Below are 18,069 nucleotides of genomic sequence, written 5' to 3'. Positions count from 1 at the left end.
CAAGAAAGGAACCTGGGAGAAATTTGCTTCAAGAAGTGTACCAGACGCAGAGTTGCTAATCCAAAATGAGCTGTTTAAAGAACAAAGATCTGTTTACCCTTCAGAGGAAAATTAGTCTTTTCAGAGAAGATTAGTTTCAGCTAGTATGCAAACTGTATTCTTTGTGTGTGGATAAGGCATTAGAGGCTGACTGAGGACAACAGCTCCAAACAGGCAGGAAACAGAAAAAGCACCTGTTTGCATTAACTTCCTCCTACACATCTCACCTCACAGACATGAACTCAGAAGGTGGTTCTTCTAGGAGCTGAGTGTGTGTACGTGGGGTGGGTGGGGGACACTCTTGTCTGAATTAAGCTTCTGTCACTATGAATGAGGAAATTCTTGGTGACAACCTCACGAAAGGTACTAGAACAGTCTCAGGTCCTGAGAGACCTCAGAAGGCTGCAGAAATTTAACTCAGTATTTCACCTCAAGACAATAGAATTCTCATTTGTTCTACTTATGTGAAACTAATATGGATGTGTAAAGGGCATCTCAACCTTAATTATCCACACAGTCTAAGATGAATTATTTGACTTTAAATTCCAACCTATCCCTCTTTCCTTCCTCTAGCCTTTGGTCTCTCAAGTTAATGATGCCACTATTCCTCCAGCAGCTCAAGACAAAAACCTAGGAGTCACATCTGATTATTTTTTCTTTAACTTTCCTTCCCACAACCATTTATTCCATTAGTAAGTCTTGTTGGTTCTACCTTCAAAACATATATCCAACCTAACCTGTTTCAACACTTCCATAATCAAAACTACTATCAATTCTACCTGGGGAGTCACTTCTTCATCCATCTGTATCCCTCCACCCTCAGTCCAATAATCCATCCTCCTAGAGTAACTAGAGTAACCTTTTAAAAGTTGTTATCAATCAGGTCATGATGCTCCCCTGCCAAAAACGTATCACTGGCTTCCCAGCACACTGAATAAAACCCCTGGTAGCTGGCAAGGTCCTATGGAGATATGGCTGCTGATTATCTCTCTGATCTCATCTCCTAACCCCTTCCAAGCTGACCACACCCCAGTCATAGCAGCCTTCTTTCCACTGTTCCTAGGCTTTTACATGTTGTTTTTTTTTTTTTTGCCAGGAATACTCTTTTGCTCCTTTTTATCCTGCTCAAACTTCACCTCCCCAAAGGTTCCTTCCTGAGAATCCTATCAAATATTGAGTTGTCTCTACAGCTACCACTTTCTTCTCCTTTCCTGGTTTTATTTTATTCATAGTACTATCACTAGCTGATTTGTCTGTTTACATATTTCCTTCTTCACTGTCAACCTCCTGCATTATTTTCAGACAGGGAATTCACCTTGTTCACTGGTATCACTGTTACTCAGAACAGTGACTTCACATATAGTAGGTGCACATTATAAGTATTTGTTGAAATGAATTAATGATTTTTAAAATTGTGAAATACAACATATATAAAGATAAATACAGAAAACAAATATATCTTGCTTAACAAATAATTATAAAGTGAACACCCACATAATTCCCACCAAGGTCAAGAAACAGAACACTGCCAGCTTTCCAGAAGCCTCCTCTCCAGGCACCATTCCGTGATGACAGGTATCCTCCCTCTCAAACATACACATTCCCCAGGTAACCATTATCTTGACTTTTGTGATGATAATTACCTCAGTTTTCTTTATAGTTGTACTACGTATGTATACAGAATGACAGGTTTTGCACTCTTGATGAAGGTAGATATGAGGAAAGTATAGACTATAAAAACATTCTCAGAGCGACGATAGTATCTAATAAAACTTTAAATGTACATACCCTTTGACCTAGCCATCCTGTTTGTAGCAATCTATCCTAGAAAAATGTTAAGAGTGCAAAAATATATGAACAAGGATGTTCACTGCAGCAGTGTTTCTAACACTAAATCACTATAACCAACACATATGCCCATCAATAACACAGCTGTTACATTAGCCATGGTACCTCCATATGTGCTATATGGAATACTATATACAACCATTTTAAATGCTTTTAAAAAAAAGTCCAAGATATAGTAAGTGGAAAAAAATTTTAAAAACCATTTTGTTTAAAATGAAAGCAAAAACAGCTGGGCGTGGTGGCTCACACCTGTAATGCCAGTACTTTGGGAGGCCAAGGCGGGAGGATTACCTCTTGAAGCCAGGAGTTTGAGACCAGTCTGCCAACATGGCAAAACTCCATCTCTACTAAAAACACAGAAATCAGCCAGGCATGGTGGCACTCACCTGTAATCCCAGCTACTTGGGAGGCTGAGACACAAGAATCATTTAAACCCAGGAGGCAGAGGTTGCAGTGAGCCGAGACTGTGCCACTACACCCCAGCTACTGCACTATGGAAGACAGAGCAAGACTCTGTCTCAAAAACAAACAAAAAGAAAGCAAAATAAGTAGAAAAGTTATGTACAACGTGTGTGTGTGTGTGTGTGTGTGTGTGTGTGTGTGTATCACATATGAAAAAATACAAAAAAAAAACTAACACCAAACCGTGGCTAGTATTTTATTCGGAAGAGGATCATGGGAGATATTCACTGTTTACACTGAACATTTCGCTATTGTCTCAATATTATTTCCCAGTGAACATGAATTCTTTTTGCCATCAGGAAACACAATAAACATTTTTTAAATTTAAAAATCTATAGGCCGGGTATGGTGGCTCATGCTTGTAATCCCAGCACTTTTTGAGGCCAAGGTGGGCAGATCACCTGAGGTCAGGAGTTTGAGACTAGCCTGGCCAACATGGTGAAATCCCATCTCTACTAAAAATACCAAAAATTAGCCAGATGTAGTGGCGGGCGCCTGTAATCCCAGCTACTCAGGAGGCTGAGACAGGAGAATCCCTTGAACCCCGGAGGCTGAGGCTGCAGTGAGCTGAGATCGTGCCGTTGCACTCCAGCCTGGGCAACAAGAGTGAAAATCCATCTCGAAAACAAACAAACAAACAAATCTATAAAACTTAAACTTAGGATAGAGGCAAAACTAGAATTTCTGAATATCTGCTAAGGAATATTCAGTAAAGCTAAGTTCCTTAAGAAGCCGGCCCTATCCTAGCCAGATAAATCAAAGTTCATAAAAAGAACACCCCATTGGGAGCCAATCTTTCATAAACATAGATTTCAAACTTCCTGGCTTCACCTAACTATAATCGATCTTTGTTTCTTTATTTCAGTCTCTCCTTCACCAATCTTTAGACCATTTCTCCAGGTATCTCTTGGTCTAATCCCTTCTAGTTTAAAGTACAGGCTTTGGATTCTCCTGGCCTTGGACCTAGGCCTAACTTCCTGTTGAATGATCTTTATCACCCTCCCTATCTCAGTGACTCTATAGTAGAAACCCATCTTGGTTTCATTCAGCCTTTGAAACAGCCCCTTTTATACACTGCTACCAATACAGCTTCTCCTTTTGGGTATTAGGTAGTAATACCCAAAGCCATAGTGACAAGGCACATGACCCCAATTCTGGATGTGAGAAATTGGGGAGAGGTTTGTTAGAGACACTTGTAGCACTGTGATGAGAGGAAAGGGATAAATGGAGGGGGCTCTGGGAAAACAAATGCAAAAAGGATATAACAAAATATCTAAATAAATAATAAGAGAAAAAAATAATTATTTTAAGGTGAATTCTCAAGAGTTTCACTCTTGAAGAAGCCATCAGGGCTGCACAGTGAGCAATCATATATCCTACATGAGGTTCTGCTCAGAAGCAATCACCATTCAGCTTTCCAAAAGAGAACTTCTGGCTCCCTCCTTCTCCATACTACAGACCATTTGGAGCATGAGAACAGATGAGATGACACAGAGTTGGAGACAGGGAGTTCTTTTGTCCAGTGTACGCTCCCAAGAAGGACAGGAAAGCCACAATGACACCTAAACACAAATAATGGCCAGTCATCCCATGAGACAAGAATTTTTTGTAAAAGCTGAAAGGCTCATTTCCATACCCATCAGCAGAGTCAGAGAACTACAGAACCAGTCTCTCTGTAACTGACCAACCTGCAGACCATGGAGAAGCACAGTGCAATGCAAAAGGACCTGCAGACTTTAAATCAATGCACAAAAGCTCTGTCCATTCTCATATGTAGTCACACTTCTCAATTCATTGAACACTGGCTTTTTATGCAATTCCAGGAGTATCTATGATAATAATATTAGGTCTCCAGGCAACTGAGTCACCATTAGCTATGGGTTGCCTGTCAAAGCACTGACATCCATGGCATCTTTGACAACTGGTTTTCAAACAACATACACACAGCCTAAGACTGAGTGTGAAAGTCAGGAGTGTACTTCTACAGAGTACATGGAGGGGTAGTGTATTCTTGACAGTTCCTTATTGGGTATTTTAGATAATCATTTAACAACAAGCACAAAACCCAACCATCTTTTATTGAATGTCCACTCTGCTAGATACCCGTTTATAACAATAAACAAGACAGATGGAGTCCCTGTTCTCACAGAGTTTACAATCTAACAGTATTCATCAAAGAATGCTATTCCTTTGGCTCTTCCACAGCTGGCTCCTCACCCGTGGGGTCTCATCTCAGATACTGTCTCCCCACAGAAGCCTTCCCTACCGATTTTTTTTTTTTCTTTAAGATGTGGTCTTGCTCTGTTGCCCAGGCTAAACTGCGGAGGAGCAATCTCGGCTCACTGCAGCCTTGGCCTCCCAGGTTCCAGCGATTCTCCTGCCTCAGACTCCCGGGTAGCTGGGGATTACAGGCTCACGATACCATGCCTGACTAATTTGTGTATTTTTAGTAGAGAGAGGGTTTCACCATGTTGGCCAGGCTGGTCTCGAACGCCTGACCTCAGGTGATCCGCCCACCTTGGCCTCTCAAAGTGCTAGGATTACAGGCATAAGTCACCATGCCCTGCCCCCTACCAACTCTTTCTAAGGTAGAAAGAGCTTCCTGCTTTCTAGTCAGTCTCCATCAAATCACCCTTCATACTACCTAATGCAATCTGCATCTTGTGGATTGTTCAGTTATTTATACATCTTCTCCTACTAGCTTCGTAAAACAGAGGACTTGTGTTCTCCACTGTATTCCCAATGCCTTGACCAATAAATATTTGCTGAATGTTGAATTAAAGAAGATCTAAAAAAATAATAAAGGCTTTCATATTTTACTCTAAGGAATAGAATGCAGGTTAGTCATTAGAGGAGGGTAATGAGAGAGGTGGATTGGGACTTTCTTAAAGAATAAAATCAAGGGTTCTAAGTATCTTCCCATGAACCATGGCAGCTCTTAGTCATATGGCCAAAGGCTTATGTATCTTTGGTATGTAAATATGTTATTAAGTGTATGGAATCCCCAAGAAAATTGACATTACTGTGAACACCTCCCACAGACAGCACTGATTAAGATCCAAGAGTTGTATCTGTTGGTAAGAAAACCCCAACACATTTCTTATGGGTTGAATTATGTTCCCCTTCCCCTATCCATATACTTAAGTTCAAACTCCAGTACCTCAGAATGTGACCTTAGAGACAGGGTCTTTACATAGGTAATCAAATTAAAATGAGGTCATTAGGGTGGGTCTAATGCAATATGGCTGGCGTCCTTATAAGGTTAGGAGAAATGAGTGACTGCTATGGCTACAGGGTTTCTTTTGGGGAGGGTGACATGTTCTCTAATTAGATAATGGTGATGGTGGTACAGCTCTGTAAATAACTAAAAACTATCTAATTATATGCTTTTAAAAGTTTTTTTTTAAGAGACAAGGTCTCACTCTGTCACTCAGGCTGCAGTGCAGTGTGGTGTGATCATAGCTCATTGCAGCTTCAAATTCCCAAGCTCAAGCAATCAGCTAGGACTACAGACAGGCACGCACCACTACACATGGAGAACTAAACATGTTTTTTTGTAGAGACAGGGTCTTACTGTATAGTTCAGGCTAGTCTCAAGCTCCTGGCCTCAAGTGATCCTCCTGCCTCAACCTCCTGAAGTGCTGGGATTATAGACATGAGCCACTGTGCTAAGTCCCAAATCGTACCCTTTTAAAGGGTAAACTCTATGGTATGTGAATTATATCTCAATAAAGCTGTTATTAATAAAGAGAAGAGCAGCCTTGGAGGCCAACGAAGCCAATGAGATGTATGTAAACTCTTGATGAAGGTATCAAAGAAATACTGTACTGCATTTTAGACATTATACATTTCATATTTATAAAAACACACTATAAACACTACAATAAAAGTATAGCCTTCTACTACCTCTGTTGATTATGTTGTCCTAGGAGAATCTTAATTCACTTCAAAATATTTAACTCCTCTAGTTCCTGGATACTCAGTTAATAAAACGCTATCTAAACTTGCTGCTGATGGAAACTCCAGGGGCTGGTCCTGCTTGAAAAAAGGGAAAAAGCTATAAAACTCAACAAGGTCCCATATTCAAGGCCAGAGAGAATAAAAAACATCTAGATTTAGTAGAAATGTGATCCTCCTACATTCTTTTGGGAGCAGCTTATCAGGATTTTCTAAAAAAAATTAGGCAAAGTGAACAAATTATAAAGACACTGCTTTAGTAAAATAACCAACAACACTGAAACAAATCCTTACCTTCATACGCTGTTTAACATAAACACATTATCTCATTTTTCATTTCAACAGTACTTGTATGAGGCATAAATTTTTACACCCATTTTAAAGAAAAGGAAACTGAGGCACAAAGTCACCCCGTTAATGAGTACCAGAGTCAGATTCCAAGCTCCATGAGCTTTTGCTATGTCACGCTGAGATCTGCTTTTTCCCTTCATCTCTCTTGGTCACCTGTCTTTCACAGGGCTGAGTCTGCTTTAGCTCATGTTATTTTGTAACATGAACTTAGCCCCGAAGAAATCTTAAATTCCCCTTTAATTTTTCTGGTTTGTGGCATTCATTCTATAAGTCTCCATAAGAAACACTTACTCAAAGTATGTATTAAATGTTTTTGAACAAATAAATCAATCTAGCCAGGCCTCTCTGGTTGAATCTTTTACGAATAATTAAAGAAAATAGTCAAAAACATAAACATTTTTACAAGGATAGAGATTCCGTTCCCAGTTGCTGAAAAAAGCAACTGAATCAGAAATCCTGTTACTGAGCTGGCTCTGTGAAGTGACTTCCTGAACTGTCCAACTCCTACTTCTCAGACCAGCAAACGGTGACTGGATTCTCCAGATGGGAAACCTGCAGGCAAGATCTTTAGCTCTACCTATTGCCTGAATCCTCACCTCTCACAAACATTCTGGTATTTCCCTGCAACTATTTTCCTAGTTACTAAGCATCATTTTCCTTCTTTCTCCCTCTCCTCTACCTTTCCTTCTTCTCCCCCCTTCCCTACTGGTGGCATTTACTTCCCATGTTCTTGTGAGACATGTTTTTTCACTGGCCTCAGAATAACTACAGGAAGCAACTACAACACAAACTAGTGAAATAACTTCATATAGCATCACCCATCAAATTAGTGGAAGATCCAGGAATTTATGAAATGCTGCCCTATTTACACTTTTCCCTAAGACCAAAGCACCAAACACTAACCACGCAGACACGGCACTGCTCCCATGAGAACATCAGCGCTAAGGGATGATATCAGAGAAGTTCTTTTTTCTCTGGCAACTGAAGAGTTGGTTGTTTTATTTTCAATATACAAGAAGGGCTGAGGTACAATAGTAAATCCAAGTCTTAATTTTCTAAAATAGGTGGATTTATAGACCAGGGTATAAATAACATTCCTGCATTTGTTTAAAAGGTATGTTCTATATTTAAATTAGATTTCCATCTATTTTGCCTCAACCTCCTTCCTTGAAATTATTTTACAGCCTTGACTTTGGTTAATACTTTCACGACACCACCTTAGAAAGGTACAAATAAAGAATGTTTACTAAATGTGGAAATAAAACAAATTTTCAATACAGATACACATTTCTTTTCATATTTAAACAATACAAAAAATGTACATTCACAAATGCAACATCAATAAAACTCAATTGCTCTAGAAATTTGCCCTAAGCTTAAAATTTGCCCTAAGCTTAAATATGAATTTGCCCTAAGCTTAAAAAGTTTAAAGACAGTACCTTTTAATATTTTAATATTAATATTTAATGTTTAATGTTTTAATATTTTAACTAAACATAATTTTGCCAGTGATAGACTTTCTGTAGGTAAAGTAATCATGAACTTTCAGAGCTATAAAAATGTCAGAAGTCATTAAGCACAACCCCTTCATTTTAAAAATGAGAAAACTCCCAAGTTAAGTGATTGTTGAAGTCTGTTAACCACAAGCATGCATCTTGGCTCCTGACCCCTAGTTCAGTAATACCAAAGTTCTTGTAGATAGAAATACTGAACTTTGTTAAAAACAAAGGCATAAAAATTAGAATTGCTCTTATCATCTATATGACTGACATTACACAGAAGCTCTGTTTCAACTTTTTGTTTTTTTCGAGACAGGCTCTCACTCTGTCGCCCAGGCTGGAGGGCAGTGGCATGATTGACCACAGCTCACTGCAGCCTTGACCTCCCGGGCTCAAGTGATCCCCCCACCTCAGCCTCCCAAGTAGCTGGGACTACAGGCAGGTGCCACCATGCCTGGCTAATTTTTAAAAAACTTTTTTAGAGATGAGGTCTCCTTATGTTGCCCAAATTGGTCTAAAGTGCTTCTCCCGCCTCGGCCTCCCAAAGTGCTGGGGTCACGGGCATGGCATGAGCCTCCATGCCCGGCCTATTTTAACTTTTAGTATTTTACATCTTAAATTCTTAATTTGTGACTCACCCTGCTGAGCTGATCCAATAGCCTTTGGTTCTGTTCCGACAGTTCCTGGACAGCCCGTGTTTTTTCTCGATCTGCTTCCCGCAGATGAACCTGCTGCCTCTCCAACTCATCCTGCAGCTGCTTCACATCGCTCTCCAGCTCTGACACTCGGCCTTCCCACTCCCCTTCTCGGTTCTCAAATCGTCTTCTCAATTCATGTTTCTCTTGTTCTAAGTGCTGGGTGAAAAGTAAAGAGGATTTAAACACTGATAAAAATTCCACAGCCTTTTATTTTTTCTCTCCACGCTCTCCTAACTTCTTTTTCCGAGTTAGTCGACACAATAAAACACCCTACCACGTAGGACAAGTTGCCCAATTCACAGCTACAAAAATATTCCTTCTTCCACATGAGGGAAGAAGCTGGCTTCATAAAGAGAACGCCATTCTTACTGAAAATACTTAGAGTTATTATGTTTATTCTTATCCTCAGGCATGAGTTCTAGACTAGGGAGTTCACTTGAAATTTGCCAAATCATCTAATCAATTGGTGAACTATACATGTAAACAACTAAAAATGAGTCCCATAACTAAAATCCTTCTTTGATTTTTTTGAGGTGGAGTCTTGCTCTGTCCTCCAGGCTGGAGTGCAGTGGTGAGATCTTGGCTCGCTGCAACCTCTGCCTCTCAGGTTCAAGCAATTCTCCTGCCTCAGCCTCTCAAGCAGCTGGAATTACAGGAACGCACCATGACACCAGGCTACTTTTTGTATTTTTAGTAGACATGGGGTTTTACAATGTTGCCCAGGTTGGTCTCCATTTCTTGACCTCGTGATCCCCCCGGCCCGGCCTCCCAAAGTACTGGGATTACAGGTGTGAGCCACCGTGCCCCGCACCTTCCCTACTTTTTATAAGGAGGCTTTCTATCATCCATGGAGTCACCTATTATCCATGGCATAATACCAGGCTCTTACTATCACAGAATTTTTCAGAGATGAAAAGAACTCCAGATATCTTTTCAATTAACCATCTCTTCTTACAAATGAAGCAACAGAAGAGGTTAAGTGACAATCTCAAGGTCAGTACTAGTAAATGGCAAAGCGGGGATTGTCTGTCAGTTGACTCTGGTTCTCCAAGTCACAGCTCAATAAATATGTGCTGCTATATAGAGTAATGTAATTCAAAATCATTAGGGCAAGTTCAGGTTCAGGGCTACCTTAAATCATGGCCCATTAAGCCTTGCATATTTATTTCTGGTACATTCATTCATTCTTGAGCACCTACTATGGGCCAAGCACTGTCCTAGGGACATTTTTTTTTTTTTTTTTTGAGACGGAGTCTCGCTCTGTAGCCCAGGCTGGAGTGCAGTGGTGCGATCCCCGTTCACTGCAAGCTCCGCCGCCTCCCAGGTTCACGCCATTCTCCTGCCTCAACCTCCCTAGAAGCTGGGATTACAGGCGCCCACCACCACGCCCAGCTAAATTTTTTGTATTTTTAGTAGAGACGGGGTTTCACCGTATTCGCCAGAATGGTCTCGATCTCCTGACCTCGTGATCCGCCCGCCTCGGCCTCCCAAAGTGCTGGGATTACAGGCGTGTGCCACTGCACCCGGCCTCTAGGGACATTCTAATAAGCAAAACGGACATGGTCCTCGCCTGTACACAGTTTTCATTCTAGTGGGAGAGACTGATAAAACAAATTGCATATGAAAGATGGTATGCAGGAAAAGCACATACGGTCTAATGTAGCAGCTCAATAAAACAAGATTCCTTTGGATTGAGGGAAATAAAAACATCTTTTTGTGGCCAGGCGCAGTGGCTCACGCCTGTAGTCCCAGCATTTTGGGAGGCTGAGGCGGGCAGATCACGAGGTCACGGGATCGAGACCATCCTCGCTAACACGGTGAAACCTCATCTCCACTAAAAATACAAAAACCGAAATTAGCCAGGCTTGGTGGCAGACACCTGTAGTCCCAGCAACTCAGGAGGCTGAGGCGGGAGAATGGCATGAACCTGGGAAGCAGAGCTTGGAGTGAGCCGAGATCGCACCACTGCACTCTAGCCTGGGCAACAGAGTGAGACTTTATCTCAAAAAAAAACAAAAAAACAAAAAAAACTTTTTGTTTCTGAGATAAATATGCATGCCTCTGAAAAGAGTATGTTCTCCTACTTAAAAAGCACAGTACGTACAACAGCCAAATCTACTTCAAAGACTCTAGGAAATCTAAGTGAAAGTAATGGTCCTGAACTTCTGGTGCTCTCAGAAACATTCTCGTGTAACTATTCAAAATACACCCTGGACCCCAATTCCTGAGATTGTGATTCAATAAATAATAGACTGAAGTCTAAGGCATCTATGCATGTGCGTGTGTGTATATCTGTATATGTATATATCCTGAGTTCTACAGGAAATTCTGACACACTGAAGGTTGACATCAAGCACTGAGATTGTTTGAATGAGCTAAAATGCACATATGAATCTTCTTTCGGACTACTCAGTCATCTCCTTATCTTGAGAGGCTATACTCTCACTCTACTGAAGTTCTCACCATTCAAAATATCTTTCAGAATGCTTCTTTTGGAAAGCCGTAAGGGACAGCTTACAGTCATGCAAGAAAATAAGTTCCATTACTTCACATCTGGGGTGTGTCTAAAAAATGATATTAGCCTCCTTCATCCTGCCATCTTATTCTCCTTACTTTGTTGAGTGACTTTTGAATCATTCTGAAAGTCATTAACCCCAAAAAGATGAAAATTTACCATGACTGAGAGCAGTCAAAAGAATGTGCCAAAAGATAAAAACAGCAATCGAAAAGTAACATTCTGAGCACACTGGCAAAGGCAGTTTTCACCGAAAACTCCCAAGTTGACAACTTTAAGGGGACAACTCATTTGGAAATAGCCACTCAAATGCACCTGTTGAAAAAGACACATATTTTATAGTCTGTTTGGAGCAATGTGGGAAAAGAAATGACAAGGAAGGGCTTTCTCATCAGTATGAGAATTTTTTGTTCTATGCATCCCTTGTAGTGTTTAACTTCCAAAAATGAGAATGTTTTAGTCACTGTAGAAACTTCAGTAAGATGGAATGCAGGAACAAATGCTAATTGCAATCCTAAAATTGTGATACTTGGTTTTATTCAATTTTTTCAAAATGAAAAAGATTGAGCAGAAGGCAATGGCAAGAACTCAGTAATCACAGTGTTACTGAGAGGCCAGATAAATTAGGCTTGTGTTCTAAAAGAACAGAGTGATTTAAAAATATTCAGCAAACAGCTGTTAGTGAAGAGCCCAACCAAGCAACTAAAACAATCCAATCCACTTGGGGGCAGGGCTGAGGACAGGTGGTGCTGATCAGTGTATTCAGTCCTTGTATTTCTTTGGACATGAGACAAACTTCCTATTTCGTGTTTCCCAATCCTGTGAAAATTCCAGGCTTTCCTATTAACAAACATACAGAATTTACCACTTTGTACAGAATTTAGCATCTGCCCCGAGAAAAGTTTCTCCTAGAATTATATTTTCAATTAAGTGCTAAATTAACCAGAAAACTCTAGGGAGACTGTCAGGAAGTGTGAAGGTCAAGTTCTGCTTATGCTCTCCTTCGTTTCTCAGGGTTATATAGTATTTTAGAAAGTTAATATCAAAATTGTCAAGGTTATCAAAAATAAGGTTAAGAAACTGCCAGTTACAGCTAAGAGGAGCCTAAAGTGACACAAAAACTAAATGTAATATGGTATCCTGGAACAGAAAAAGGTATTAGATGAATGCTAAGATAATCTGAATAAATTGAAGACTTTAGTTAGTAATCACATGAGTATTGGTTCAATAATTATGGCAAATGTACCATACTATTGTAAGATGTTAATAAGAGGAAGCTGGGTGCAGGGTATATGCAAACTCTTTGTACTATCTTTCCAGCTCTTCTGGAAACCTAAAACCATTTAAAAAAATAGTCTATGGCGGGGCGCAGTGGCTCATGCCTGTAATTCCAGCACTTTGGGAGGCCCAGGTGGGCGGATCATGAGCTCAGGAGTTTAAGACCAGTCTGACCAATATGGTGAAACCCTGTCTCTACCAAAAATACAACAATTAGCCAGGCATGGTGCACACCTATAGTCCCAGCTACTCCGGAGGCTGAGGCAGGAGAATCGCTTGAACCCGGGAGGCAGAGGTTGCAGTGAGCCAAGATGGTGCCATTGCACTCCAGCCTGGGTAACAGAGTGAGACTCTGTCTCAAAAAAAAAAAAAAAAAAAAAAAAAGACAATTTAAAAAAAAAAAAATCCCACCACCCAAAAATAAAACCATAACTACAAATAAAAAGTCTTTACAAAAAAGGGGTTTTGAAAAAAAAAAAAAAAAAAGTGACAATATGCTCAGAAGTCCAGTGCATGGTTCTGAAAAGTACTGTTCTTTAAAGGTCCAAGTACTGAATGCAAATCAGAACCCCTGGGTTTTCTTCCCTAAATCTACTAGTGACTCCCATTATGTATTCATTTTCATCTTTTGTTTTTCCTTTTAAAAAAAATAGTACTGGACTAATGAGAATTGGCCTGGCTTAGGGAAGGAGGAGGAAAATATAACTGAGGGAAGAGGACAATCTCTGCCGTAAAGGGATAATCCACTCAGCCATGATGGAAAAAAGGAAGATCCTGTACATTAACAACAAATATTTAATTCCTGAAGAAAAAAAGTATATAAATACAAGTTACTGCCTTACTTCATATTCTGGGGAAAAAGCTAAGGACATGACTAGATACATAAGTTTTAAAAGCAAAAGGGCTAATTATAGATGAAAAGAAAAGAAATTTTTAAAAATGCCTTCAGAACGTTAAGCATTTGGGCTGGGTGCAGTGGCTCCTGCCCGTAATCCCAGCACTTTGGGAGGATGAGGTGGGAGGATCACTTGAGGTCGGAGGATCACCTGAGGTCAGGAGTTCAAGAGCAGCCTGGCAAATATGGTGAAACCCCATCTCTAAAAAATACAAAAATTAGCCATGCCTGATGGTGGGCGGGTGTAATCCCAGCTACTTGGGAGCCTGAGGCGGGAGAATTGCTTGAATCTGGGAGGCAGAGGTTGCAGTGAGCTGAGATCATGCTATTGCACTCCAGCCTGGACAACAGAGCAAGACTCTGTCTCAAAGGAAAAAAAAAAGAACTTTAAGCATCTGATTCAGTGAATGAGTAATAAAATACAGTCAACTCAAGAGCAGAAAAAAGTGCCCAAACCTTACAGTTTTTCCAATTAACCTGAATTTTCATTTAAACCCCAAGAGGCATATAACTAAAAAACTTCTATGTTAACCTTTAAACCACTGAAGACTTTAAATATTAATAGTATGGCTTTAATGACACAAAAGTGTAACATCAAGTACTTTAACGTTTGAAACGAAAAAAACAAAATCTTGGGCTTAGCACACAGAACCAGAGAGGTATTTAATCTCAACTAATGAATAGGTAGAAAAGATCTTGAAAATGCCTTGTTTGTCCCGAAATTAGAAACGTGCCGGCCGGGCAGGGTGGCTCACGCCTGTAATCCCAGCACTCTGGGAAGCCGAGGCAGGCAGATCACGAGGTCAGAAGATCGAGACCATCTTGGCTAACACGGTGAAACCCTGTCTCTACTAAAAATACAAAAAAAAAAAAAAATTGCCAGGTGTGGTGGTGGGCGCCTGTAGTCCCAGCTGCATGGGAGGCTGAAGCAGGAGAATGGCATGAACCTGGGAGGCATAGCTTGCAGTGAGCCAAGATCACGCCATTGCACTCCAGTCTGGGCATCAAAGCGAGACTCCATCTCAAAAAAAAAAAAAAGAGAAAGGTGCCGATTTTGTAGTAGTGGAGAAGATGGGACTAAAATAAAACCAGTCTCATTTTCAATAGTGAAAGTGGCATTCTCTCAGTCCACTCACATGTTTCTCTTTCAAACCACCCTGTAAGAAAAAGTGTTTTGAGTCCAAATGTCTGACAGTTCATGGAATATTATAAATGTTTTTTTTCTGGTCAAGTTCTCTCATGAATAAATGTGTCTTAAAGTATTGGTTTTATACTCCCAAGTGTTTGATTTAATTGAAAATACACGCCAGGCTCAATGGTTCAATCCTGTAATCCCACCATTTTGGAAGGCCAGGGTAAGAGGACTGCTTGAGCCCTCTAGTTTGAGACCAGCCTGGGCAACATAGTGAGGCCCCATCTCTAGGAAACATTTTTACAAAATTAGCCAGGCGTGTAGTATGCGCCTGTAGTCCCAGCTACTTAGGAGGCTGAGTGGGAGGGTCACTTGAGAGTACAGTAAGCCATGAACAGCCTGGGGGATACAGTGAGATCTTGTCTAAAAAAAAAAAAAAAAGAGGCCGGGTGCGGTGGCTCAAGCCTGTAATCCCAGCACTTTGGGAGGCCGAGACGGGCGGATCACGAGGTCAGTAGATCAAGACCATCCTGGCTAACACGGTGAAACCCCGTCTCTACTAAAAATACAAAAAAAAAAAACTAGCCGGGCCAGGTGGCGGCGCCTGTAGTCCCAGCTACTCGGGAGGCTGAGGCAGGAGAATGGCCTGAACCTGGGAGGCGGAGCTTGCAGTGAGCTGAGATCCGGCCACTGCACTCCAGCCTGGGCGACAGAGCGAGGCTCTGTCTCAAAAAAAAAAAAAAAAAAAAAAAAAAAAGAGAGAGAGAGAAAGAAAAAGGTACAAAGTACAGTAGTTTGCACTAAATGTTAGAAAGTACTTTGTCTAAACAGACATTCTAAAACTTAGGTTGTTCAAAAAATGTACTGTGGGGAAAACTAAACTGGAGGTGTCAAATAAAACAGTACTCTGTAAACCAGTCTGTCACTCACATTAATACTAGAAGAATTAACAAGCAACTAAAGGTACTCTCTTAGTATCTTTAATGTACATTTTTAAAACTTAAAATTTTTTTGTAATTGTCAAACATACCTAGAAGAAATAATATAACTGACTCCCCTCATCACTGAGTTTTAACAATGATCAATATTTAGCCTTTAAGTATATGTTAAGTATATGTTAGTGGCATTCACATTGTTGTGTGACTATCTCCAGAACTTAAAATTGAACTTTAGTTAGAGTTCATATGCTGACCTGCAGAGGAATGAAGATTTTAAAAAATAGTTTGAGTTTTAAACTATTGTTGTCCATTAAGTAAATAATAAAATGTCAAAGATAATTTATTCTTTTACAATACAATCTTTTTTTTGTTACAATTCTGAAATTTTTGCCCTTTGTTGAAGAAAGGTATAAAGGCTCCACATGGAACCCAGGATGTATGTAATTGCACACTCAGGATTACTATGAAATCTGGCACTAATCAAACTGATATGGTGTTCAAGTTAGCTGTCCCTTCAATCAAGTCCTTCACAGAAGAAATTTCAAATCGCAAGTATAAATCTTTGTAGTTGTGCTTCTTTACAAAGTCATATAATTGAATCTCTTTATAAAAAAAAAAAAAGAAGGCTTTTTATTTCTAGACCTCTACTTCAAGTGAAAATTAAACAATTCAATTCATTAGGCTGCTTTTTGGCAGTCTAAATATAGGTTTCACAAACGACTTTTCAGAGAGGTATCTCAGGAGTTCATCGACTGGCAGACCTAGTTAACAGGCCAACCAAATTACAGGGCACTCACAGGTTTCCTTTTTATATCCTGGATTTACTTTTATGTCTCTGGACTACAGGCATACTTAAATCTTATTATAGAGTATTTCTGAATTTACATTGACTGTTCAACCAGTAGCAGTGATATGGAACCTGATTAGGGTCAATTTCAAACCTCATTCAGGTCTGTAGTATTCTCTTGCTGTAATAAGAATGAAAAGAGCTGGGTGCAACTAAACTAGGTAACAATAATAGTAAATGCACAGGCAGAAAAGGTAAGTCACAGGTGACTCCCTCTCCCCACCCTCTGCCCCTTTTTTGGCAATCTAATTTTTAGAAATGCTGGCATTCTGTACTGCATTCAAGGCCCTTTTCTAGTTAAGGGCAAGAAAACAAACAACTCTGAAAGACTGGCCCAGGGAATTGGCAGAAATATTACAGATACCTTAAGAGGTATTTTATAACAGAAGTTAAAGTAATATGGTTCTCATAGGTTGCATTTGGTCATTCAACTGCAAGCCTGAGACCCAGAACACAGAAAAGTACTGTTCAAATACACATAAATACTGAGGCCCAAATTAAATCCACTACCAGCGGTCACATGTTGAGCTCTGGCTCGCCTGATTTCTGCAATGGAAACACAATTCCTAATCCCTGAGCATCTGAAGGCTATATAAAGCTCCTTTAGGGGCACTTGTTTCCCACAACTCTGAGCTGCCAGGAAGTTAAGACAAGGGCATCTAGAGGCCTTAACGCCCAAACTGGAAAGCTTTAGGCTAACACCCTGATTAGAGATTAACTACTCTGAAAACCTGGAGCATATTTTAAATGCTTCCCGACTTTCTCGTTTCTCTGTATGCAGACACCACCACCACCTCAGTGCTGTATAAATTAGTCATACTGTAAGCTCTATTTTAGATGCTGGATACAGTACGTATATAGAACGGCCCACAGCGGCTGGAGCCATGCATGGACCCATTTGCTGTGAGCAGGGTGGGGAAGTCAAGTGGGTTCAATGAAATCTGATAATCCTCCATCCTCCCTCCCCCATTCATTCCAGATTTTCTGCGAGGTAGGATGAGCAACGAAGTGGGGGTGAGTGGCTCCCAAAACTGCCCAGGGCCGGGCGCGTGCCTGGGCGGCCCCTGCTCCCCACCCATCCCGGGGGGGAGGTCCTCACCTCAAGCTTGTCTGTCAGCTCCTTATGCATCTGCTCGTACTGCCGGCTCATGTCCTGGTTCCTCTCGAGCAGCGCCTTGCCCAGCCGGGCCGCCAACACCAGATCCTTCTCCTTCTGCCGGATCACCGACAGCAGCTCGGGGTCCTGGGAGGGCGGCGGCTGCGGTCCGGCCCCTTCGGCCAGAGACCCAGGCTCGGCCTGAGGGTGTTCCCCGGGGTCGGACGGCCGCTCCCCGGCCGCCAGCAGCGCCAGCTCCTCCTCTAACGCCAGTTCTAGCTCCCCGGAGCCCCCGGGGAAGGAGATGAGGGCGGCGGCGGCAGCGGGACTCTGGACTGCGTCCCGGGCCGCGGCGGGCAGCTCCATGCAGCAGGCGCTGTCCGGCTCGGCGGGTGCTGAAGCGCGGCCGGCCAAGCCCAGGCAGAAGGCGGACATGGCCCGCGCGCGCGGAGCCCGCAGCGGTGCGGCCCGGCCGGCGCGCGCCAGGCTGCAGGGGGGAGGGGCCCCGCCGCGC

The 18,069-nt window shown here is 41.5% G+C and overlaps 1 protein-coding gene across 2 annotated transcripts in view; it reads right to left on the bottom strand.

Moving 5' to 3' along the window:
• BICDL1 (BICD family like cargo adaptor 1) overlaps positions 1-18,063 on the bottom strand; it is a 107,673-nt gene extending 89,610 nt beyond the window's left edge. For both annotated transcript variants that reach the window (XM_023204566.2, XM_023204572.2), the window contains exons 1-2: positions 17,559-18,063; positions 8,795-9,010 (exon numbers count right to left, since the gene is read on the bottom strand). In XM_023204566.2, coding sequence (XP_023060334.1) covers positions 8,795-9,010; positions 17,559-17,990 — 648 coding nt within the window. In that variant the 5' untranslated portion in view covers positions 17,991-18,063. The remainder of the gene's footprint in view (positions 1-8,794; positions 9,011-17,558) is intronic.
• Positions 18,064-18,069: the final 6 nt, after the last annotated feature.

Source organism: Piliocolobus tephrosceles, chromosome 10 (genome assembly GCF_002776525.5).
Source record: "Piliocolobus tephrosceles isolate RC106 chromosome 10, ASM277652v3, whole genome shotgun sequence".
NCBI lineage: Eukaryota > Metazoa > Chordata > Mammalia > Primates > Cercopithecidae > Piliocolobus > Piliocolobus tephrosceles.
Note: the sequence above shows the minus strand (reverse complement) of the source record. Positions and strands in the feature narration are given on the sequence as shown.